The sequence below is a fragment of the Musca vetustissima genome, unplaced genomic scaffold (genome assembly GCF_032173495.1).
Source record: "Musca vetustissima isolate MV318-11 ecotype Yass unplaced genomic scaffold, APGP_CSIRO_Mvet_v1 utg22112, whole genome shotgun sequence".
Taxonomy (NCBI): domain Eukaryota; kingdom Metazoa; phylum Arthropoda; class Insecta; order Diptera; family Muscidae; genus Musca; species Musca vetustissima.
Genome location: NW_026875607.1, coordinates 105,622 through 132,414, shown reverse-complemented (window position 1 = coordinate 132,414; position 26,793 = coordinate 105,622). Strand labels below are relative to the sequence as shown.

Sequence of the window (26,793 nt, the reverse complement as noted above, 5' to 3'; positions counted from 1 at the left end):
TCTATAGAAAAAATGTCATAGACACCTAGGTCGGTATTTTTATTTCACAACCCCTCATGGCTGTCATTTTCTACAGCAAACATTTTTTGTTTGTGCCCCTCAGGTCGTTGATTTTCTCTATATAAAAAATTTCGCAGACCCTGAGATCGGTCGATGAATTTTTCTATGGAAAAATTTCACAGATCCTCAGTTCGTGGATTTTTTTTTTAAATAATTCAATATCGGTGATTTTTTCTATAGAAAAAAATTGGCAGTCCCTCAGTTCGGTCATTTTTATTGTAGAAGAAATTTCACAAACTCTATTTTTTTATAGAAAACATTTCATGGGCGATTTTTCTATAGACAATTTTTCATAGACACCTAGGTCGGTATTTTTATTTCACAACCCCTCATGTCTATCACTTTCTACAGCAAACATTTTTTTGTTTGTGAGCAATGTTTCCTATGTTTTTTTTCGTTCCTCCCTAATATCTCTTTTCTTTTCGATAATTCAAAAGAATTATGAGATACAGTGAGTGTAATAAGTATTTTGCCTCAATAAAAATTTGAAAAAATTCCAATATATACGTCTGAAGCCAGCAAACTAAAGATGTAAAATGACTTATGTATGATGGAGTACATTTGTGGACATATTAAATCGTATTTCTGCAAGAATCACAGCGAAAGACCTATTGGTCTCGAAGATATCGGCCGAAATATATAATAACCCAAAAATGTTTATCACAAAAAAGTATTTTGCTTTTTATTATAATTTTAGAAAAAATTGTTACATTGAACACGTTTGGTCTTTTTATAGTTACCATTGCGGGTAATGACATACTATAAGTGATTTGGCAACGATTCCAATAAACCACGGTATATTTTCGCGAGTATTTTCTTATATTTACGTTCAATACATTCTCCAGCAATATTTCATTTAATATTTGGTAATTTCTCGTCCTGATCTCAAAATCAGAGAATTAAATATAGTCGTCGCGGCTTCAAAACATTCCAAATATGTTAAGAATAATAAAAAGGAGGTTTTACAAAATATATTGCGAGGACAGGGCCTTAAAAACAATTAAAACCAAAATCCGACAAACAAATTATCTAAAAAAATATCGCGAAACCCCATTTTCCTAACTTCGAAAACTTTATAGTTCATTTTTACTGATCTAGGAACCAAAATATACGATGAAAATAGCAATAATGAGGTCAGATTCAAATATATGGACGGTTTTCTGGCAATAGAAATACATCTTATTTCGAAAATGAATACATCGACCCGTTTATTCCCTACTGCATTTTATTCGCAACTGATGGTGTTAATCGGAGATAAAACATAGAATGCGTATTCGCCACCAGCAACCACAGTTTTTCAAAAGACAATAGGATTTCACGAATAATGAAGTTTTCTCCCAACTTCATGTATTGTTGTTTATTACTATTGTTTTAGAACTGTCCATATCTTTGAATCTGACCCCCTTATTGGTATTTCCATTGCATATATTGGTTCCTAGATCAATATTACTGGACCATACAAATTTCGAAGTCAGAAAAATTGGGTTTCGCGAATTTTTTTAAATAATTTGTTTGTCGGATTTTGGTTTTTATAGTTTTTAAGGTTCTGTCCTCGCGTTATATTTGGCAAAACCTCTTCTTTTTTATTCTAAACATATTTGGGAAGTTTTGAAGCCGCAATGACTATGTTTAATACTCTCATCTTAAGATTAGGACGAGAAAATACCAAATATTAAATGAAATACTGATGGAGAATGTATTGAATGTAAATGTGAGAAAATACCCACGAAAAAATGCCGTGATGTAATGGAACCGTGGTCAAATCGGTTATAGTATGTGGTTAACCGCAATTGTAACTATAAAAGGACCAAACGTGTTCAATGTTACAATTTTTTCTAAAATTATAATAAAAAGCAAAATACTTTTTTGTGATAAACATTTTTGGGTTATTATATATTTCGGCCGATATCTTCGAGACCAATAGGTCTTTCGCTGTGATTCTTGCAGAAATACGATTTAAATATGTCCACAAATGTACTCCATCATACATAAGTCATTTTACATCTTTAGTTTGCTGGCTTCAGACGTATATATTGGAATTTTTTCAAATTTTTATTGAGGCAAAATACTTTTTACACTCACTGTATATTTTCAAAATTCTGACAGAATGCAAAACTTCCTTTCGTACTTTAATGCAATATGTAACACCATATTTTTGTAACCCCTTCACCCTTCCCTCATTCATGCAGTCATAAGTGCCGACTGCCTTCATGTAATTCCGCTGGATGCATGGTGTTCTTCCTTTTTTCTTGTTCTTCTTGTCTTAATAAACTTAAGATACAATTAAACACATGCACAGCAACTAAAAGAAAAACAAATCAAAAATGTTTGAAATAAAAACATAAAATGAAGGCAGCAACAACAAAAAAACCCTGTTCTGAACATTTGAAATTGAAATGAATAAAACAAACTCATCATCATTTGAACATCATCATTCCCAATCATAATAATAATCATAATTGTAGTACAGCAACAGGGGTAAGAATTGATGGGGGAGGGCGATTGATGTTTAGTCTTATTGCTTAAAAAGTGATATTTTTATAAACAGTTCTACTTCTGCTCATTTCTTTTGGATTTGAAAATTTTTTTGTTTATGAAAACTTTTTGATGCTGGCAAGTGACTACTTGATGGCTAGGTTGAGGGGGATCGGTTGGTTGACTAGAGACCATTAAATGTTACTCTAAGTTTCATAAAAGGAGGAACCATCCATACAGTAAGTAATTGTGGATAGGAGATGAACGAAATATTACATTAACACATGGACACAATCTTATGCTGCCATCACCTCCTCCTTTGGCACTCTATGCGGTTCTACTTCGTTCAATGTTTTGATAAAAGCGGCATCCTCCGAGCTCATGTAATTTCCATCAGTTTATTTTTCACTGGCATAATTATTAATTTTTATTTCAAATTGGATTTCAATTTTATTTTTTGTTGTTGTTGCTTCGGCTGTCGTTATTCTTTTGATTTTAGATTTTTCTATACTCTTCTTTTTTTCTTTTGGGAGGGATATCTAAACGGCCCATATGTGTCGTTATGATGCATCCCAATTACAACAATGTTAAATATTTGCCGAATGAGTACTAAATCAATGTAACATTCATTATAATTTTTAATTTATTTCAATGTACTTTTGACATGTTGCAAAAAATATTATCGTCCTACGTAATAGCAACAAAAACAAGAAAAATTTAGGTTTTTGGTATAGAAATTTTCAATATGAACGTGGTGGACCGACACGCAGCTCAGGGGCGTTTGAAAAGTATTTTATAGAATACCGATCTCTGAAGGTAGTAAAATTTGTTCTATAGAGAAAAATACACACATGAAAATCCTCAGATTGTTTTTTTTTTTAAAAAAAAAACGCCCTTAGGATCTACTGAAATATTTCTATAAAAAAAATCGCCTACCTGAGAGTCTGCAGAATTTGTTTTTACAGAAAAAATACATACTATAGGGTCTCCAGATTTTTTTTTTTTTATAAAAAACACAGTCCAGATTCTCAGCAGAAATTTTTCTATAGAAAAAAAAAAAACACCGACATATTTATATGTGAAATTTTTTCTATAAAAATGCCAACCTGAGGGTCTGCAGAATTTGTTCAATAGAAAAAATCACCGACCTGAGGATTTGCAGACTTTTCCAATAGAAAAAATCACCGACCGGAGGTTCTGCAGAATTTTTTCTATAGACAAAACACAGATCTAGGGGTCTGTGAAATTTTTTCTATAAAGAATATTTTTTTCTATAGAAAAACACAGACCAGGTCTGCAGAATTTGTTGTTTAGAAAAAACACAGACCTGATGATCTTGTAAAATTTTTTTCTATAGAAAAAATCACCAATCAACAGAATAAAAACACCGACAAGAGGTCTGTGAAGTATTTTTTCTATAGAAAAAAACCTCCTACCAGTGAAATTTATTCTACAGAAAAACGCAGACTGTGGATCTGTTTGGGTTTTTTCTATAAAATAAAAATCAACAACTTACTGGTCTGAGAAATATTTTTCTATAGATAATAATAAATTGTTGTAAATATTTTTTTCCATAAATTGCCTTCGTGTTTTGTTGAAAAATTCATGAAATTCTGTTGAAGAATTCACTCCCAGGGAAGAAAATATTGTCTTTAATGAACCACAAAGTTGACATTAAAAACATCCGAACTCTAATCAATCAATGTTTTCGAATACAATCACACATTGTCAAACTGCAACAACAACATATGTTTGTCCAAAATGCGTATCTATGTGTGTATGTTTATCTACATTTCTGTGGCTAGACCAAAACATAATTACTGACCATAGCAGGCAGACAGATAGTTTGACAAATTATTATGAGACGAAACATTATTTGAATTGTAACTTCTAAAAACTGTAGATTTTAACAGCTCATGTCCCCAAACATAACACCTAATCGAAGTAATGACACTTCGGTGGCAGATAGGAAAGAATTTAATTGGATTTGTAGAGAATCAGGAACTCCGCTCAATTTTTACATCAAATTGATTTTATCGATTTTTTTGAATAGTTATTTTTTGACATTCTCTACAAAAGCAAAAAAAAAAGAGAACAATTGGGGTTTGATACAAAAATTTAAATATACACAGTAGTGGCGACAGACCCGCATCTCGGGGGAGTTGTAAAATTATTTAAAAAAAACATCGACCTATGGATCTGTAAACAATCTATCCAGGGTTTTCCATCTTTGAAAACCTCATGATAGACTTATAGTTGGTTATCTTTATATAAAAGTGTTCAATTTGCCCTTTTCGTTTGCCAGTATGGCATGGGGAACATTTGAGACCCATCATAAGATATGCATCTTGAAAGGTTATGTCATTAGTTCGTATGGTCCTTTTTAGAATGTATATGAAACCATTAATTTTTTTAATACTAAAATTATTTGAAATATTTTTGTTTATACAATTATAGACAAAATATTTAAACATAAAAACTTAATATTTTTTTAAGTGCACCTTCTCACCTATAATGACCACAGCAGGGATTGAATAATAAACCATATCGTTTATGAGGTTGTGCTTTATGGCTACGCCCCAACTGAAAACATACATATTTAAACAATATTCAAATTGTGGGGGCATTGTTGCTTTTCAACAACAACAACAACAGCAACAATAATTTAACGACAATAACAACCACATAAAAAACAGCTTGCCAGCTAGCTAGCTGTGGCTGCTGCTGCTATTTATTTATCTCTCATTTAAACAAAATAAAAAAAAATCAACAACAACACAACAAAAAAAAACTACAACGAGTTTTCAGCCAATCAGTCTTTGTTTTAAATTCATGATGAAGACAGAAAAAAAACAACAAAATAATACAGCATAAATTAAACAAGATTTCTATATTCTAAGCCAATGGGGAAAAAGTTCAAAATAAGCGGCAGCAACAAGCTGCTGCTTGTCGCAGCAGCCCCCCCAGTACCAGTCAGCAAGCCAACAGCACCAAATCAAATGGCTATATACCACAAAAAAAAAAAAAACAACAACAAGTTTAAGAGCAAAGGGGGGACATCACATGGTGGTGGCGGTTATGGTATTGGTTATACCGGTGTTGAACAGGTTAAATTAATTTATTAGTAGCTTCGTTGTTGTTGCTGCTGTTGTTCTCATTTGTGTGAAAAAAAAACCACAACAACAACATCCCCACTAATTTTTTGCCTATACCCCTACCCACGCCTCTTGTTTTCTAATTTATGCAAAAATCTATAAATTTATTAAATAAATTATTACAAAATTTTTATCGCGGATTTGTAGTCAAACGGGGCAGGGGGGGTATGCGCAAGGGGAGAACTAGGAAATAATTTTAAAGAATTTTAGTTTGCATTCCTTCTTTGTTTGTTTTTACATTTCTGGTTTAACTCATTTCTCTGGTAATAATCATTAAAATATTTGTTTGCACCATGTGTATAAATAAACAAAATGGATATATTTTTTTGCTAATAAAAATAAATTATTAACATCTATTAAAATTGTCATAATTTCGGCAATTGGGGTATACGGAAAATAATAGAGGACTGTAGGTGGTCTTCAATCCGCGGTGAAGGTATTTAATTTGAAAACTATATGTATGAGTTTTAAAGCTTATATTTTATATAATTTTATAACAAGAATTCTAGGCGGTATTATTTCTGCAGGATATTCTACATATAAGGACTTCCGGGGGCCTTCTGAAGTGTTCTAAATAATAAAAACAACTTCTACAAGGCCTTCTAAATAATTGTTAAACAAAAAAATGTTTGCCGCAAACCTTGGGTATCTGAATCGAAGTTTGGGTTTTTGATCACATCCACCAGAGCTCTTCAGACTATAAGAAATCTACTGGATGAAAGATAAGACTACTTTAAAAAGTCCTCTCAAGATAATTTTTATTATGGATACGCTGTGTGAGATCTCGAAATTCTATATAAAGCTTTTAGAGAGGATCTTTTAAAAGGAACTTGAGTGATATCGCTATAAAAAGAAAGTCTAACGAATTAATACAAATATGTATATCGCTATGAAAATGAAAATGTCACAAGTTCTAAGGATTTTTTGTAATTAATACTCAGGCTATATATATCTAGCATGAAAAGGAAAATCCGCATATATATCCATATTGTTATTTTTCAACACTTTTTTATGCGCTTAAATCAATTTCCATTCTCATACACTTTTTCCATTGTGATTGATACACCTTGAATTTTGGTTTTTGAACCCTTCGGCATATCATCTTCTGGCGAGTCAGGTCGGATCACGCATTAATTTCACATCTGGACGGTCAATAAAGGCCTGATTTGAGCTGATGTGAGTGTGCTCATTATGCACAATGCGGCGTTTTCCCTTGTATGTTTTTCTTCTTCCATTTTTCATTGGGCGCCACGTTTTGGCCGATTCAAAAGCCATTGGGTTGAACCGATTTTTGAGAACCTGCATTGTGTGGTAATTCGTATTTCAAATTTCTCCGAAGATTTTAGGCCAAAAAATTTGCTATGTACTATGCAGAATTAATCGCCATACGTTGCAGAACAGATCTATTTTTCAATTGTACGGGACCCATGTACGCTGGTGCATGAAATGACCAAGAATCACTCTATCACACGGACTTTCACATTGCCAACTTGCATTTATCAGTTTATGCCTTGGATCAAAGATCAGAGACAATACGATCGTTTCTCTGTGAATTTCATTTCACGAACTTCGTCATTGAGCGATTGATGCCAATCGATACATTATTGCCGCGATAATCCACGTTGAATGTGGAATTCTATGGAAATTGTTGTTGTCGATATATTTCTATAGAAATATTTGTTATCGATAATTTTTTATTAAATATACTATAACTACGCATACGTTCTGATTTGGAAAATATTCTTATCGATATTTATTTTGTATAGAAATACTTATTATCGATATGTATTTCCATAGAAAATCCAATTATCGATACGTTTCCAATTTTCCCAACTTGAATTTTCATAATTGAAAAACCTGGAAAATCTTGTAAATATATTTCTATAGAAATATTTGTTATCGATAAAACTTTTTTATAGATACTATTACTATTCATACATTTTAATTTGAGAAATCTTGTTATCGGTGGCATTTTTTTATAGAAGTACTTATCGATAGGTGTTTCTATAGAAATTTTTCTATCCCATTGGGGATAATTCAAAAAAATTGTAAAACATTTGGTATTTTCAAAAAATAAAAATTTTTTTTTTATTTTTTATTTTGCATATAATTATTTTATAGCATTTTTCCATAAAAAATACTTTCTGATTTTTTTATTCAAATATAAATGTTATTGCAAAAATATTCTTTAATGCTAAACGTGTTCTTATTATTCTATCACATCCTCATCATCATCATACGCTTTGTCTTATTTCCTCGGAATTTATTTGATATCTTATTCAATAAGATATTTAATGTATATAAGATATATATATAAATATATTTTAAATTATTTACCCAAAAACAAAAACCCATAACAATAACAAATATCAATTCCCGATATAAAAATCATCATCATCGCCATCAACAAAAAACAATTCATAACTAAGCACACACTGAATCTGGAGAACTGCTTTTTATTATTGTTATTGTCTCATTTGACTAAAAGGAATTTAATTCTAAACACGTTCGTATTTAAAAAAAGAAGAAAAAAATACAATTCTTTTCAAGATACTATAAAACGAGAGAGACTAGAAGATATAGTCTCAAGGTAATCAATCGGTGAGGCAGGCAGTCAGTCAGTTAGCCAGTGTATTGAATTGTTTTGTATTTTTCAATTGATTAAAATATTGTTAAGTATGTGCAAAATTCCAATTGAATATCCGTTACGCTTACTGCTCTCTTGCTTCCCACCCTCCAATACTCATTTCTTCTAGGGACCAGATTGATTTTTTTTTGTAAGGAATCTTTGGTGGGATTTTTTGATATTTACCTCCTCCTCTCTCCCCATTGAATCTCCACTTCTCCTTGTGAGCGAACATCCTCTTTAGTTGCTGACTAAAACCAACAAAAAAAGAGCTCGTTAATTATTAATTTAAAACTGCCACAGAGGAATTGTTTGCTGCCTTACTGGTGTGTGTGTGTTAAGCCAATTTAATGGTATGTGAAGGTGTGTGTGTGTCTGCCTGTTTTAATCATCAAATAAATATGGTGTTGAAATAAAAATAAACATTTATTTTAACTAAGTAATCGATGCCGATGACAATCACGATGATGCGGACGATGATGATCATTGGCGCATATAAATATGGCAATTTCTTTATAAAGAAAAAAAAATAATTAAAATTTGTACAAAGTACAGTTTTATTACAGAGGGGGAAATTATTTAATATTTATTGGATATTGAGGCCATGTTTATAGGGAAGGGAGGTAGGAGAGGTACAGAAAATTGGGATATTTTAATTTATTATTATTTTTATAATACATAGACATGTTAGGTTTCAGTTCTCTCTCCCAATATTATTTAATTTTTTTCGGGATATTTTTATTTATTATTATTTTTTATAATATGTTGAAGGTCCATTTCTCTCTCCCAATTTTATTTAATTTGTTTTGCAAAAAAATTAAATTTTCTTTTGGTGGAAAATTTCAGTCAATATTTCCCCTTTCCTATGCCAATATTTCTCTCTCACAATTTATTAATTTTTTTAATTTGTTTTACAAAAATTGTAATTTTTAATTTGTTTTACAAAAATTTTAAATTTTCTTTTGGTGGAAAATTCCATCCAATATTTCCTCCTTCCCTATACCAATAATTTTCTCACCCAATATTATTTTATTTTTTTTAATTTGTTTTACAAAAATTTTAAATTTTCCTTTGGTGGAAAATTTCACTCCACATTACCCACTTCCCTATGTCAATATTATTGATTTTTTGTTTTAATTCTTCCACAATTAAATTAAAATTTTCCTTTCATGGTAATATTTACCCCACATTTTATTTTTAATATTTTGTTTTATTCTATTTCAAAAATTCCCATCCTCCCCAATTATTTTTAGCAAATACGATGATGTGTACCATATTACAAAACATTCTTTCCGGTCTCCACCTTGAATTCGAATTGAAAGAAACTATTTTCAGAAAAAATATATTTAATATGCATACAATGTTTTCGATTTGCGGAGACAGACAGACAAGCAACAAGCAACAACAACAATTATTATTTCTAATTAATAGCCAATAAATAGAACGTAACATTGTATCGAGTGGAATGTGTGTGTGTGTTGTCGTTGAAAATTTAAAAAAAATCCACTTTTCTGCAGATTTTGCCATTTGATTTTTTTTTTCAATACTGTTCTGTTTCGCTCCCTCTTCGAATGAATTTAATTACAACGATTGCTTGTCAATTGATTTGGCATGATGCAGGGCAATAAATTCATGTTGCACTATGATGTGCAAGATCAAAAAGCTAGGAGAGTGGGGAGAGAGAGGAGAGAGGGAAAGAAGACAAACAATTTTAAATCACCAAAAAAAAAAAATATTGTGTTATCGATTAAATAATCGAAAATAATTTCTATAAAAATATCGATAATTATTTTAAATAAAATATTAGAATGATTAATAATTATTTAATAAAAAATATATATTTTATATATTTCCATTTTTTAACATTTTTTCGATAATAACCATTTTCGGATAATTTGTTTTCAATATTTTTACTAAACAATTTAATTAATTTATTTTCTTTTTCAGGTAAGTTTTTTTGTATCCAAGATTAAAATTTTCCAAAACTGCTATATAAGTAAGTACTTTTTTTACGATCCACCCCAATATTCTCAGTACCCATATAAGAAAACAAAAAGCCATCGATTATAGCAATATTCAAATAAACTTAGTAAAGATATTCAAACATCGTCACTGATACTTACTTTTAGATATCGATAGTGTGTTGTTTTATAGCTCTTTTTTTTGTTGGAGGGGGGAGATCACCGGTGATCATACCATTTGGATATTTTTTTTCTTATTCTCCCTCTCTCTCTCTCGATCAAGTGGAGCTGTTGAAGCTGACGACGAACAAAAAAAAAAAAAAAAAAGAAAAAAAGTTCAAAACCAACAGTAGCGGGTATGGTTAACGCCTTTTTGCTTTTAAGGGGTTACAGTTGGTGGTTCGGTGGTGTTGCTGCTGCTGCTGCTGTTGAAAAATTATTCATGTTCACGAAAAGATCGAAACGCCAGCAATAAAAACAAAAAAAGAATAAAACAGCAAAACAACAACGGCATGAACAGCAGGAGTAATGGTGGAATAAATATACACTAACAGCAACAACAACAACAACAAATACAATTAAAATGCGTATAACCCGCATTTTATTCGGTGTTCTCAAACAGACAATAAAACAGAGGCGCATTCCCATTTGATGGCAATAAAACAATTAAATAATTTTTTTTGTCAATTTTTTTGGAATATTGTGGAAAGGGGTCTGTAATATCGTACGATCAAATGTAAGGCACTGGGGGTGAGAGGAGAGGGGTCACATTTTAAACTAAATTCATTAATTTGTTTGTTGTTGTTATTATAAGAAAATTTCCACATCACAATTTGTAAAAACTTTAGTTTGTCAGCTACTGTTTCTATTTTTCCCGATCATCGAAGTTTTGTTTTTTTTTTGTCTGTAGGAACTATGAAAATATAAGGGTTTAATTTTTATTTTTGTTGTTTCTGTTTCTATTGAATTTTTTAGTTGTTATGCTGGGTTAGAAAAAAAACGCCAAAACGCAATTACTTTAGCAACTGAAATTAGTTTAAATTAAAAGCACGTAATAAAACGATTATCAGCAATTTATGTTGGATTGGTCGCTTGGCTGGCTAGCTGACTTGTTGTATGCTTGTCGTATTTGGTTAGATTTTGGCTGGAATTTGTTATTCCATCATGGGGTTAGAGAAGGTAATTAAACGTTCCAAAAAATTAACAATTAATTGGTGATAATATTTTGTTGTTGTTTTTATTTTGAAGATGTATGAAAAGTATTTATTTTTTTTGTTTTTTTTTGGAAAACCCTAATATCTTAAAAAAATATTTAAAAAAAATCCAGCCATACATAAATTTTATATTTTTATACCATTTCAACATAAAATGGACTGGATTTTATTTTTAAATTTTTAAGGCCTGGATTTTCTAAATAATTTCTTAGGGGTGGGTATTTTTAAATGATTTTTTAAGGCGGAAATTTTATTTAAATAAATTGTTAAGACGTGGATATTTTTAAACTATTTTTAAGGCGTGGATATTTTTAAACAATTTTTTAAGGCGTGGATTTTTTAATTTTTTTGTGTGAATTTTTTTAAATAATTTGTTTAAGGCGTGGATATTTTAAATATTTTTTGCGTGCATTTTTTTTAAATAATTTTTTTAAGGCGTGGACTTTTTAAAATAATTTCTTTAAGGAGTGGATTTTTTCAAAAAAATTTTTTAGTGGTGGATTTTTTAAAATTATTTTTTGAAGGCGTGGATTTTTAAATAATTTCTTTAAGGAGTGGATTTTTTCAAAAAATTTTTTAGTGGTGAATTTTTTTAAATTATTTTTTGAAGGCGTGGATTTTTTAAATAATTTTTGAAGGCGTGGATTTTTTAAATAATTTTTTGAAGGCGTGGCTTTTTTAACATTTTTTTTTTGAAGTCGTGGATTTTTAAATAATTTTTTGAAGGCTTGGCTTTTTTTAATTTTTTAAGGAGTCAAATTTTTTTTAAATTATTTTTTAAGGAGTCTAGATTTTTTTTTAAATAATGTTTTCATGCGTCTAGATTTTTTCAAATAATGTTTTCATGCGTTTAGATTTTTTTAAAAAAAATTTTAAGGCGTCTAATTTTTTTTAATATTGTTGTCATGCGTCTAGATTTTTTAAAATAATTTTTAAGGCGTCTAAATTTTTTTAAATTATTTTTTTAAGGCGTGAATTTTTTAAATAATTTTTTTTAATGTGTAGATTAAAAAAATTAGCCATGGATTTAAAAAAAAAATTTAAGGCGTAGAATAAAAAAAAATGGGCATGGATTTTTTAAAAAATTTTTTGAAGGCGTGGCTTTTTTAAACATTTTTTGAAGGCGTGGATTTTTTAAATAATTTTTTGAAAGCGTCTAGATTTTTTTAAATAATTTTTTGAAGGCGTCTAGATTTTTTTAAATAATTTTTTAAGGAGTCTAGATTTTTTTAAATATTTTTTAAGGAGTCTTATTTTTTTAAATAATTTGTTTAAGGCATAGATTTTTTTTTAAAAATTTGTAGGATTTTTTTTTTAAATATTTTGTTAAGGCGTAGATTTTTTAAAAAAAATAGGCGTGGATTTTTTTAAAAAAGATTTTATTAAGATTAGATTTTTTTAAATAATTTTAAAATGGGAATTTTTTTTAAATAATTTTTTAATGCGTCTAGATTTTTTTTTTAATTATTTTTTAAAGGCGTGAATTTTTTAAATAATTTTTTGAAGGTGTAGATTAAAAAAATTAGCCGTGGATTTTTTTAAATAATAATTTTAAGGCGTAGATTAAAAAAAGGGTTGGATTTTTTTAAATAATTTTTTTAAGGCGTAGATTAAAAAAATTAGGCGTGGATTTTTTAAATAATTTTTTTAAGGCGTAGATTACAAAAAAATTAGGTGTGGATTTTTTTAAAAAATTTTTTAAGGCGTTTTTTTAAATAATTTTTTTTAATACGTAGATTAAAAAAATTAGGCGTGGATTAGATTAAAAAAAAATAGCCGTGGATTAGATTAAAAAAAATTAGCCGTGGATTTTTTAAATAATTTTTTAAGGCGAGTTTTTTAAATAATTTTTTTAAGGCGTAGATAATAAAAAAGTTAGGCTTGGATTTTTTTAAATATTTTTTAAGGCGTAGACTAAAAAAATTAGGCGTGGATTTTTTTAATATTTTTTTTAAAGGGTCATTCCTACAGAAGGCGTGGATTTTTTAAATAATTTTTTAAGCCTTACCATTTATGATTTTTTCAAATAATTTTTAAGGCGTCTTAAAAAAAAAAATTGGCGTGGATTTTTTATAAATATTTATTTTTAAGGCTCGGATTTTTTAAATATTTTTTTTTTGGCGTGGATTTTTTGTTTTACAATATTTTACAAATATTATTTTATTTTTGTTTTGTTTTGTTTACAAATATTATTTTATTTTTTAATTTTTCTAAGAATGGTGCAAAACTACACTCAAATATATAGTGCAAAAACAAATATGTATCCATTTTTTTTCAAATCAGTTGACAAATGTCAACAATAACATTGTTAGCGAATAAATTGTCTTGGTAACTTGCAGACCCGTATTCATGGAGAGCGGCATTATTGAGGCAATTGTTAGGCCCTCTGTTTTCTGGGCCATCATTAGCATAATATTCAACATTTTCTTTTCCGATATGGTCAGATCATACCAGCGGGCATCATTGTAGCATGATTGAATAAATTCTTCATTCTACATAAAAAATTATTCAAAAATATAAATAAATAAAAAAATCGGTTCTTAAAAAATGAAAAAACACACACACACACAACTTACAGTTATGTCCACCAAGGTGCCCATACCGCAAAATACCTGCATCATTACAAAACAGTAGAGCAAATAAATGTAACCAGCTGGCCAAGAGCCCAACATGATGCAGAATAGGGCAAAGGCAACACCAATGAAACAAGTTCCCATTTTGACAAAGACACTCCAATAAACAGCATCCCGGCTAACCTCAAGAAATCTGTAGATTTTTTGTAATTTTTATGTCTAAACATTTGAAAACTGAAAACCCCACCCACACTCCCCCTCCCAACATACATTAAATATTTCTGATGAAATTGCAGAATATCCTTGAGAGCAGCCAAAGTCTTCGACTTCTTTTCCAACTCCGTGTCGTAATCATCATCCAAGAGATCATTGATTTCACGAAATTTACACTGCAGTATACCCTTAAATGTGGGTATTTGAGAGATCGGTGTCAGCACTGACATATCACCGGAATACAAACCAAAACCACCCACGGCTATAAACAAGGCCTGTACCGCATTTGTGGCCCACAGACCTCCAGTTGTGTAGATACTAACCCATGGACAATAGCCATAGACCAATGTTTCATAGGTCCCGAATATGAAGTTATAAATAATGGTCACCGAACTCATACCCAGTACCAGCATTAAATTAATAAAAGCACAAATCTTCATAAAGTTGGTCAACAGAAGTATACCCTTGTTCAGATACATGCGATAATCCGAGTCCTTTTGTTCATATTTCTCGTAAAGAGCCATCGATTCTTTGAGTAGAAAACGATATTTTTCCTGTTTCGTTAGGAAGAGAATTACCACAAAAAATCCCTAAAATCGATTTAAGTTTTAGTTACGGCACGATACAAGATAAACTATTGCTTTCATTTCACCTGCAGCAAAGTACCACCTGCCAATGATATAACCTGGACTAGAATGGTCCAGTCTCCTTCTTGGTAGTAACCATCGAGCATGGCATAGGTGAGAAATACGAAGGATACCCCAATAACGGTAATCGTGAAAATTGTGCGAACATTCACACGATAATCATCCTCATAAATATCGAGTCCACAAATATTGGCACAAAACTTTGTAATACGTACAATTTTGTACAGACGTTCGGATATTTTCTGTGACATGATGATATGTTGCGAGTTCGACTGTTGTACTCTACTGAATGTTGTTGGATCATCATTTCCTGTATTCTGTGTTAATTACAAATAATTGTAATATATACCATGTAGGAGGACGAGGAGGAAGGGTAGGAGAGTTGCAATTATTTGCAGTTTTGTTCGACTAAATATGAAACTCACCTGATCTCTTTTAAAGGACAATAATGGTATTTTTTTGCAATTAAACAATTAACATTCCAACAATTCAACACTTAATTGTTGATAGTCAATAATTTATATCGATGCCGTCACCTAGTAGAGGGAGTGTAAAAATATTGTGGTTATTCTGGAAAAATTACATTAAAACCAGTAAGGAAAGTAGTAAAGTCGGACGGGGCCGACTATATGATAACCTTCACTACTTTGGGTATATTCAACAGATGAATCCAAACTGACGTCGAATTTTTTTAAAGACCATTATATATACATATATATCGAAATCTAAACTGATTTCATCGAAACTTGCCAATGGCCACATTTTGAGTTCTTGGTGCATCATGTACTTACAATCAGGAGAAAATATATATAGGAGCTCTATCCAAATCTGAACCGATTTCAATACTTTCCATTCGTTAGGTTATATTAACTTCAGTACGTTGTACAAAATGTTCTGTAAATCGGCCTACCTTTGGGTCTTTGGTGAACCATTTTCTTAAAATTGGACGAAATCTGAACCGATTTTCAGGAAACTTTAACACACATCATTCTAGACTTAATTAATTACTCTATGCCAAATTTCGTGGAAATCGAAAGATATATAGGAACATTGGTACACAATTTACATTAAATCGGACGAAAATATATATGCGAGCTATATCTAAATCTGGACCGATTTTCAGGAAACTTAACATACATCATTCTAGACTCTATTCAGTACGCTGTGCCAAATTTCGTGCAAATCGAAAGATATATATAGGGCCTTTGGTGCACTATTTACATAAAATCGGACCAAAATATATATGGGAGCTATATCTAAATATGAACCGATTTTCACGAAACTTAACACACATAATTCTAGACCTAATTCATTACTCTATGCCAAATTTCGTGGAAATCGAAAGATATATAGGGACTTTGGTACACCATTTACATTAAATCGGACGAAAATATATATGGGATTTATACATAAAATCGGACGAAACTATATATGGGAGCTATATCTAAATTTCCATTTCCACAGGGTTCATCCTTGGGCCAAGTAAATGAGCTGTGCCAAATTTCATCTAAATCGGATCATAAATGCGACCTGTACTTTGTTCACAAAAATACATAGACGGACAGACAGACGGATATGCACAAATCGACTATGAACGTGATTCTATGCATATTCTCAAAAGGAAACATGGGACTATCTCGATTCCTATTGCCTGTTACAAACATATGCACAAAGACAAAATACCCAGTACCACAGTGTGGTGAAGGGTATAAAAACTAGAGAAATATTTTTAAAATTACAGAGGACAAATTTTCTGTAAACAATGTACGCCTTATCTTTAGTACGGTGGGCCGGAAAAATACTAATTGTTGCTAAAATAATTGTCACATAATTATAGAAAAACAAAATAGAAAAAGAAAGCTTTAAGGAAATACTTTCCACATACCCTAACATATAATTGCACCACATTTACCCTGCATCCCCACACCCTTAATTGCGAATGAACAATTGATTGAGAATTGCATTGCATTTGTATCAAATGGTGTACTATAGTTGAGACCAGTTCCTCTCCGCCATTCACTACTCAACCGTCGGATATTCAAAATCATGTCGAAAACAAAAATCGTCGAACAAAATTATATGTAAAAGGAATTGGAGGTGAAACTATTTACGGTAATAATTATCGTGTGAATTTTCCGTTCCGTTTTGAGTGGATATTAAATTTGTCATTCCGCTCCATGCTGGAGGTTATAAAAAGTTCGGTTTTTATTGAGGATAATTTTTTATAACTCTTAGGGAATAGTTCCATCACAATGACCTAGTTTCTTAAGTCTCCAAGAAGGACATATTCAAAAGTGAACAGCTATCGAAATACCCGGTTGGATAACTTCGTATTATGTACGATTAGCTACGGTTTCGATTAAAATTTTAAATATCTACCATCTAAAAATCTTTTAAATTTTCTTATCATTTAGAATTTATTCTTTACTTGCAGAATTTATGCTCTAACTTGTTGTTTGATCCAACTTCCATTGAACCCCATTTCGATCTGTGTCAAACATCATCATAAATGGAGTATGGCGCACGCATTCGCATTTTGCAACAGGAAAAACGGTTTCATTGATTTTTCCTCTGAGATAATATTTAGGTTGTCGTTGTTGCTGTTGCAATGTGTTTTTTTTTTTTTGAAAATTTTCAAATTCTTTGGGTGTGTTTTTTGCCATAAGTGAATTTCAGCTAAACCAAAAGTAGACATATAAATAAAATATTACTTCCTTTTCTTCCGAAGCATAGCTCGCTCCGGTTATACACATAACATTTGTCGTTTAGGTTTCAATGAGACCTACAATCTTTTGATCACAAACCTTAATCATAATAATAATGAGGTTAAACACGATGATCATGATGATGATGATGACGGCGATCAACATCATTGTCAGCTCCCTAGCATCTTGATAGGAGCAAAATTTATTTGAGCGGGATTTAACATAATTTTGGGTTAGGCAAGCGTTACCTACCATCATTCAACATTAAACTAATTTCATTAGTGTTTGAGGTGGGAAGTGGGGGGGGGGGGGGGGGGGGATATCGAGGTTTGTTGTTTTAATTCTACTTAAGGCAAAACTTAACAGCTAATTCATTAAATATGTTAGTCAACGAGACTCCGCGTGCATGCGATTTTTTTTTCCTTTGCTATTTAATATTTTCAACACATCGTTTATATTGGTCGCCTATATCATTGTTTAGTTTCGTTTTTTTCTCTGAGTTTGAAATCTTTTATTAATAAAAAAGAAACACACACCTTTATTTAAAAAAAGCAAGAAAAATAAAATTTCGTGTTTTTAATTTTTGTTCTCATTGAGGAGGATTTAGTTGTTTTAAGTTTTGTTGTCATCATCATCACCGTCACTACTATTGTCGCCCGACAACTTGAGTGGGTTTCCAATGTGTTTTTTTTTGTCTGTTTGATTTGGGTTCCAGATTAGTTTCTAAGACTATTAATCATTTCCTCAAAAAAAAAAAAATATTTTTCTGTTGAAATTCAAACACCACCTTCACAACCCAAATGACCATTTGGTTTTGAATTCGAAAAAGTATGATTCAAAAAAAAAATCATTTAGCCAATATTGATTTTATATTAGTGTTTATAATTTTTGTTTTCTTTTTTTAACCATAATTCTAATGATCGCACACATTTTTAAGTGATCAATGAATCTTTGTGTTTTTCTTTTGAAAATGTTCATCGTCTTTTTTTGTAGAAATTTTTAATGCATTTTCAAGGTTTGATTTTGGGTTTTGTTTATAAAAAAAAAAAAATGGAAATGCCAAAGTATTGAAATCATTGAAATCATCTTTGGTGGCATTTTTGATATTTACTAAAGACACGGTGTCCTGTTTTAGTATTAAAAATAACTCTTAAAATTAGTATTAAGAAAATATAAAAAAAATATTTTAAAAAATCCACAGTTCATTAAGGGATTCTGAAAAATAATTTAAAAAAATTCAAGCCTTAGTGGAGTGTATGTAAAAAAATTAAAACATTTTACCACCTAGTAGGGAGTCTAGAAAATATATTTTAAAAATCCAAGCCTTAGTGGAGAGTATAGAAAAAAAGAAAACATTTTACCACCTAGAAAATGTCACGAAAATATATTTTAAAAAATCCACGAATTAGTGGGGACTCCATAAAAATTATTTCTAAAATTCCACGACTTAGAATGGCCTCTAGAAGTATTATTTTAAAAAATGCACGTCCTAGAGGAGAGTATAAAAAAATATTTTAAAAAATACACGACATAGAAGGTGTTACTAAAAAAATATAAAAAAAGTCATGTCTTAGAAGTGAGTCTGGAAAAAATATATTGAAAAAATTAAAAAAAAAATCAAAAAAAATTGGTTTAAAAAATATTAAAAAAAGTCATGTCATAGAAGTGAGTCTAGAAAACATATATTGAAAAAATTAAAAAAAATCAAAAAAATTGGTTTTAAAAAAATTTAAACAATTAATGCCCTAGTGAGCAGTACAGAAAAAATTATTTTTAAAACATCTACGACTTAGTGGCTTAGAATGGAGACTAAACAAAATATTTAAAAAGTATAAAAAAATATTTTAAAAAATACACGACATATAAGGGAGTCTAAAAAAATATTAAAAAAAGTCATGTCTTAGAAGTGAGGCTAGAAAAAAATTAAAAAAAAATTCAAAAAAATTGGTTTTAAAAAAATTAAACAATTAATGTCCTAGTGAGGAGTACAGAAAAAATTATTTTTAAAACATCTACGACTTAGTGGCTTAGAATGGAGACTAAACAAAATATTTAAAAAAATCCACCACTTACAAGGGAGTCTAGAAAAATTATTCTCAAAAATCCACGCCTTAGAAGAGAGTATAGAAAAAAAATTTTAAATAATTCATGACCTAGTAAGGAGTCTAGAAAAATTATTAAAAAAATCCACGACTTTGTTGGGGGAAAAGACAATGTCTTTTTAACATAACATAAAAAATATATTTAAAAATCTACAGCTCATTAAGAGGATTTGAAAAATTATTTAAAAAAAAAAATCCCAGCTTATTAAAGAGTCCTGAAAAATTATTCAAAAAATCCACATTTAATTAAGGGCCCTGAAAAATGATTTTAAAAAATCCACAGCTTATTAAAGAATCTTGAAAGTTTGTTAAAAAAACTACGCCTTAGTGGAGAGTATAGAAAATAATTTAGAACAATTCATGACCTAGCAGGGAGTCCAGAAAAAAAATTTAAAAAATCCACAGGTCTTGAAATTTATTTTTTTTAAATCCCCCTCCCCTAGTGGAGAGTATGGAAAAATTATTATTAGAAAATCCACGACTTCCAAAGGATGCTAGAAAAAATATTTTTAAATATCCACAGCTTATTAAGTGTTCTGAAAATTATTGCAAAAAATACCAACTAACCCTCAGTAGATTCTCTGAAGTGGTCTTTTCGCTCCCCTTTTTTCAGAAATGATTGAAAACTCATTCAAAGCGGGGTTATAGCAGGACAGAATATTCCGCAAAAATGTGCGCCATACCGGTTTACTATAAGTCCCACAAACACAAAAAGTCAAAAATCAGTCTAAACGTCAAAAATATGAAAACGAATTTTTGAGGTTAAAAACGATCCTATTCCTAGTTTTTACCAATTTTCCCACTAGATGTCGTTTTAGAAGAATGGTATGCAGGACAAAAATATTCTCCATAGAATTTTAGCATGAGTCACTGAATAAGAGAAATCGGTATATGTTATTATATACACCGAATATATAGACGTCAATTGAGAACAAAAAAATTTTAAAAATATGAAAACTCGTTTTAACGTTATAAACTTATTTTGAGTTTGTTCCAATTTTCCACACTAGATGCCGTTTTAAATTGATGGTATAAAGGACAAAAATATTCTCCATAAAATTTTAGTAGAAGTCACTGAACAAAAGAAATTGGTATATATAATATATATACCGAATATATAGACCTCAATTTAGGAAAAAAATCGAAAAATATTAACTCATTTTTTTTTTTGGTTGAAGCTGATGTTATTTCGAGTTTGTACCAATTTTTCCCACTAGATGTCGTCTGAATAGTATGATATAAAGTACAAAAATATTCTCCATCAAATTTCAGTAGAAGTCACTGAACAAGAGAAATCGGTGTATGTATTATATATACCGAATATATAGACGTCAATTTATCACAAAAAAAACTCTTAAAAAGATGAAAACAAATTTTTGGGTTTAAACCCGATGTTATTGCGAGTTTGTACCATTTTTCCACTAGATGTCGTTTTTGAAGGATGGTATAAAGAACAAAAATATTCTCCATCAAATTTCAGTATAAGTCACTGAAGAAGATAAACCGGTATATGTATTATATATACTGAATATATAGACGTCATTTATCACAAAAAACTCTTAAACAGATGAAAACAATTTTTTGGGTTTAAAACCGATCTTATTGCGAGTTTGTACCATTTTGTTCCACTAGATGTCGTTTTTGAAGGATGGTATAAAGGACAAAAATATTCTCCATCAAATTTCAGTATATCTCACTGAACAAGAGAAATCGGTACATATAAAATTTATACCGAATATATATATATATATTATCAATATTTATCCATTTTTTAGGGTAGTCCCCTACCAAATTTCGGTACTTTCGGGAAGTATAGTCACATTTTTAATCCGAATAGGCTGTAACTTGGTATTTGCATATTAACGTTGGATGTCACACATTTTTTCCAAGAACTTTTAATATTTACCCTCTTTCAGGATAATTTTTCTTTCCAACAACCTCTAGGTTAATATGAATTTAATTGTGTGACACAAATTATTTCGGTTTGGAATTTTGGAAAATAAATATAGATAACCTGGAGATGACATTTGAATTCTAAAAATCGATAAAATTTTGTGTACAAAGATTCCTCATTTTAAAAGCCTGGATTTTAGAGAATAAAAAAAATGTTAGGCTACATAAAGGGTGTAGATTTTTTTTTAATTCAAAAATTCTCAGAGCCCATATTAGGCATGGTTTTTTAAAGCCATTTTTAAGGTCATTTTAAGCGTGGATTTTAAAAAAATAAAAAAAATTAGGACTACTTAAATGGTGTAGATTTTTTTTAATTCAAAAATTCTCAGAGCCCATATTAGGCATGGTTTTTTAAAGTCATATTTTTAAGGTCATATTAAGCTTGGATTTTTTTTAAAAAATATTTTTAAGGCCATAATAGGCTTGAATTTTTTTTAAATATTTTTTTTTAATAAAAATATTGAAAAATCCCTTGAATTTTTTTTTCAGGGAATATGAAAAGCCTTGACTTTAAAAAAATCAAAGGTCAGCATGGCTTGTATTTTTTAAACAATATTTTTCTCAAGGCTTATAAAGCGTGGTTTGTTAATCATGGAGTGATTTTTTTTTTAAAGAATTTGTTTCAGGGAGCGGATTTTTAAAGAAGCGAAATACGAAAATAAAAGCAAACATTTTAAAATTTCATCACAACTAGAATCTAGTTTTATTAAATAAAAAAATATCTCAAAGGGTTGTTGTTATGATGTACGATCCAAAAATTTGAATAAAATAAAAATCCAAATTCAAGGGGTTGTAATTTAGAAAATTAATATTTAACACGAAACTAAAATATATTTGCGAAAAAAATGTATAAAGCCAGTAACTACTTGACAGAAACCAAGGGTTGTTTCGTCTATACAAAAAAAATAATAACAACAATAGTTTAAAGTTGAAATAATTACTTCTTCATATACAATTCATCATCATACAACCCTTTTGCCAATGTGAATTAAAGTTTGGCAGACTTTTATTAAAAGCAACAACAACAAATGGTTAATTGAAATTTATTTCGATGGCTTATTATAAACTCAAGTGGCGGTGGTGTAGAGGGTAGTAGTGTGTAAGAGATTTAATAGCATTTAATACAAACTCACACACATAAAGATACGCACACAATTTAAACAATCCTTCTTGGACATTTTTAAAACATCTGCCATTGCAAACTCTAATTTTTGTTTAATTCATTGTAACCGCTTTTTTATTATAAATAATAGACTACTATGCCCCTTTGGCTTACAAAAAAAGTCATTGTAACCAGTTTAAAATTCATTGCTGAGCTATTTTTTTCGCAGAGATCCTTTGTCTTATGAACACAACTATTTTCGGGGTGGTTATTATTTGATCATACCCGCGAAGTCTTGTTACATTTGTCATACATAATTAAAGGTTTTGAGTTGTGATTTTTTTGCTGATACGTGGTTTCTCTCAGTGGAATGTCAATGGGTGTTTTATGTTTGTATTTGAATTACAAATACATAAATTAATTCCTCTGTTTTTTATATTAAACATAAGAAATTTGTTTAGCAGCTGCCTTGTTAGTTGTAGTTATTGTTTGCTAATTTACATATATAACGCCTGGTTTTCTTGTAAATGGAAATTGATTTTTTGTGGCAGATTTTTATCAGTGAATATCAGTTGTTTAAAAAATATTTTTCAAAGACCAACAAAGCTTGGGTTCGACATATTAGGCGTAAAAAAAAATTAAACCCATATTAGAAGTGGATTTAAAAAAAAAATAAAGCCATATTAGGCGTGGATTTTTTAAAAAATATTTTTAATGCCATATTAGGCGTGGATGTTTTAAAAAAATATTTATAATGCCATATTAAAGGTGGATTTAAAAAAATTAAACCCATATTAGAAGTGGATTTTTTTTAAAAAAAAAAAAAAAAAATTAAACTCTTATTAGAAGTGGATTAAAAAAAAAATTAAAACTTATTAGAAGTGGATTTTTTTTAAAAAAAAAAAACATAAAATAAAATAAAAAAAATATAAAGCCATATTAGGCGTGGATTTTTTAAAAATATATTTTTAATGCCGTATTAGGCGTGGATTTAAAAAAAAAAATTTAATGCCATATTAGTCGTGGATTTTTTAAAAAAATATTTTTAATGCCATATTAGGCGTGCATTTTTTTTATAAAAATATATTTTGAATGCCATATTAGGCGTGGATTTTTTTATAAAAAATATTTTTAATGCCATATTAGGCGTGGATTTTTTTAAACAAATATTTTTAATGCCATATTAGGCGTGGATTTTTTTTTAAAGGATATAAGGCGTGGATTTTTTAAAAAATATTTTTTATGCCATATTAGGCGTAGATTTTTTAAAAAATAAAAAATAATGCCATATTAGGCGTGGATTTTTTTATAAAAATATTTTTAATGCCATATTAGGCGTGGATTTTTTATAAAAAATATTTTTAATGCCATATTAGGCGTGGATTTTTTTTAAACAAATATTTTTAATGCCATATTAGGCGTGGATTTTTTTAAACAAATATTTTTAATGCCATATTAGACGTGCATTTTTTTAAATAAATATTTTTAATGCCATATTAGGCGTGGATTTTTAAAAATCTTTTTTTAAAGCCCTATTATTATATTATACCCATCCCTTTTGTGATGAATGTTCAAAATCTATCCGGACCCTTACAATGATGTGTACGATGCAACTCATTAACAAACCCTTGATTTTTTTAATATACAAAATTTAATGTTGGAATTTTTTTCACCTTTTTTATAACATACAACCCATTTGTTCTCTTTCCATATTTATTTTAAATAAAAAATCTTAATAATTTATTTATACAATTCAATCCATTGCATTTGCATAGTTTCTTCTTAATCAATTGGTCAATGTTTTCAGGAAATCTAAAAAAATACAACAACAACAACCCCGAACAACAACTGCAATAAATCACAATTAATCATTCGATTTAATTTGTTATTAAATCTCAGTTTCTTAGGAATTTTGCTTAGACAAAAAAAAATAAATTTTCAATGCCAACTGAACAAGACAAACTGTGAACAACAACACCAACAACAATAACATGAACAAGAAAACTAAAATAAAAATAAAAAAGCAATAAATTGATATAAATCCTAAATTATTGTCTTATATTAGTTAGGTCATTTTAACACATTTCAAACTACAAATTTGTGAACACACAACAACAACAACATCAATGACAGCAACAACGAACTGCAACACATTTTGCAATATGATTCATAATCAACCTCCTCAAACTACTACCCTAGAGACCGAACATAAATCGACCACCAACAACAGAATATCAATTCAAATATTCATAGAAAATATTCAAATAAATAAAAATTAAACACTTGGGTTTCTTTTTTGCTACAAGACAGATCTATGTATGACTATGTCCTTGTTGTTGTATTTTGGGTGTTTTTTGTTTCTCTATTCGATTTTCAATTCTCCCCCAAAAATATAAATTATCTATGCTCTAAACCAAAATCATACCTTTAGTTCAATCGAAACAAAAATTTGGACTGTATATTATTTTTATATTTTCTTGAACATTTGTTAGGTATCAATTTTGTGTTGTTGGGCATTTGTCATTTTTCGTTGTTGTTAAATATATTTCAATATGTAAAGTAAAAAACTATAATAAACTAATACAAGTTGACACGTATATTTTTTTTTGTTCTTTCGAACAACCTCTCTAGGTTAATGTGAATTTAATTGTGAGACATAAATGGTTTGGTAGAGGAATTTTTGGGAAAATTTTTAAATTTTGGACCTGCATTTGACCATTGGACTATACAAATTGATACAATTTTGTGTACCAAGATTCCTCCTTTTAAAAGTCTGTATTTAAGAAAATAAAAAATCAGGGCTACTTCAAGAGTAGGGTTTTTGAAAAATAAAAAAATTCCTAGGACTCATATTAGGCGTGGAATTTTAAAAAAATATTTTTCAATGCCATATTAGGCGTGGTTTTTTTAGAATTATTTTTTTAAAGTATATATTAGGCTTGGATTTTAAAGGGCCATATTAGGCGTGGATTTTTTAAGAAAAGGCCATATTAGGCGTGTTTTTTTTTAAAGGCCATATTTGGCGTGCTTTTTTTAAGACGGCCATATTAGGCGTGTTTTTTTTAAAGGCCATATTAGGCGTGTTTTTTTTTAAAAGCCATATTAGGCGTGTTTTTTTTAAATTCCATATTATTGCTGTTTTTTTTAAAGGCCATATTAGGCGTGGTTTTTTAAAAGGGCCAGGACTACTTTAAGGGTGGGGTTTTTGGAAAATAAAAAATTCCTAGGACTCATATTAGGCGTGGATTTTTTAAAAATTATTTTATAAAGCTATATTAGGCTTGGATTTTTAAAGCCATTTTTGGCGTGGATTTTATAAAAATTATTTTTTAAAGCTATATTAGGCTTGGATTTTTAAAGCCATTTTTGGCGTGGATTTTGTAAAAATTATTTTTTAAAGCTATATTAGGCTTGGATTTTTAAAGCCATATTAGGCGTGTATTTTTTAGAAAATGCCATATTAGGCGTGGTTTTTTTTAAGAAGGCCATATTAGGCGTGGTTTTTTTTTAAAAGACCATATTAGGCGCGTTTTTTTAAATGCCAAATTAGGCCTGGCTTTTTTAAAAAGGACATATTGGGCGTGTTTTTTTTTTTTAAAATGCCATATTAGGCTTGGCTTTTTTAAAAATGTCATGGATTAAAAAATATATTTTTAAAGCCATTTATATATTAATACGGATTTAAATATATATATATATATATATATATAAAGGAATACATAAAGATTGGGTTTAAAAAATACAATTTCTGTGACAATATAAATCGTGGATACTTAAAAAAAATATTTTTTTCGAGGACTATATCAAGCGAGAATATAAAAAATATATGTTTTTCGAGGATTATATAAAGCGAAAATATTAAAAAAAATTTCGTGAGAATTAAAAAAAAATTTTTTTAAGGACAATATAAAAAAGTTTAAGGACTATATAAAGCGAGGACATTTCAAAAAATATTTTTTCATGGACTACATAAGGTGAGGATATTCAAAAAAATATTTTTTCGAGGA

At 29.4% G+C, this 26,793-nt stretch overlaps 2 protein-coding genes across 2 annotated transcripts in view; one reads left to right on the top strand and one right to left on the bottom strand.

Moving 5' to 3' along the window:
* The window catches only part of LOC133338125 (uncharacterized), a 67,717-nt gene that overhangs the window by 6,296 nt on the left and 34,628 nt on the right, over window positions 1-26,793 (top strand). The gene's annotated exons all lie outside the window — the stretch shown is intronic.
* Window positions 13,771-17,884, bottom strand: LOC133338126 (odorant receptor 67d-like). The gene is made up of 5 exons (XM_061546311.1): window positions 17,711-17,884; window positions 14,930-15,241; window positions 14,335-14,867; window positions 14,068-14,257; window positions 13,771-13,983 (listed from the first exon to the last, which is right to left on the bottom strand). Exons 1-5 carry the CDS (start codon window positions 17,882-17,884, stop codon window positions 13,771-13,773), a joined length of 1,422 nt encoding a protein of 473 aa, XP_061402295.1.

Excerpts from the sequence above, each read along its gene's own strand:
- LOC133338126 (XM_061546311.1), bottom strand. The coding sequence starts at position 17,884 with ATGGTAGGTAACGCTTGCCTAACCCAAAATTATGTTAAATCCCGCTCA. Across the intron at positions 14,868-14,929 it reads CAGGTGGTACTTTGCTGCAG|GGATTTTTTGTGGTAATTCT; the intron begins GTGAAATGAAAG and ends AATCGATTTTAG. Across the intron at positions 14,258-14,334 it reads TTTCATCAGAAATATTTAAT|ATTTCTTGAGGTTAGCCGGG; the intron begins GTATGTTGGGAG and ends AAAAATCTACAG.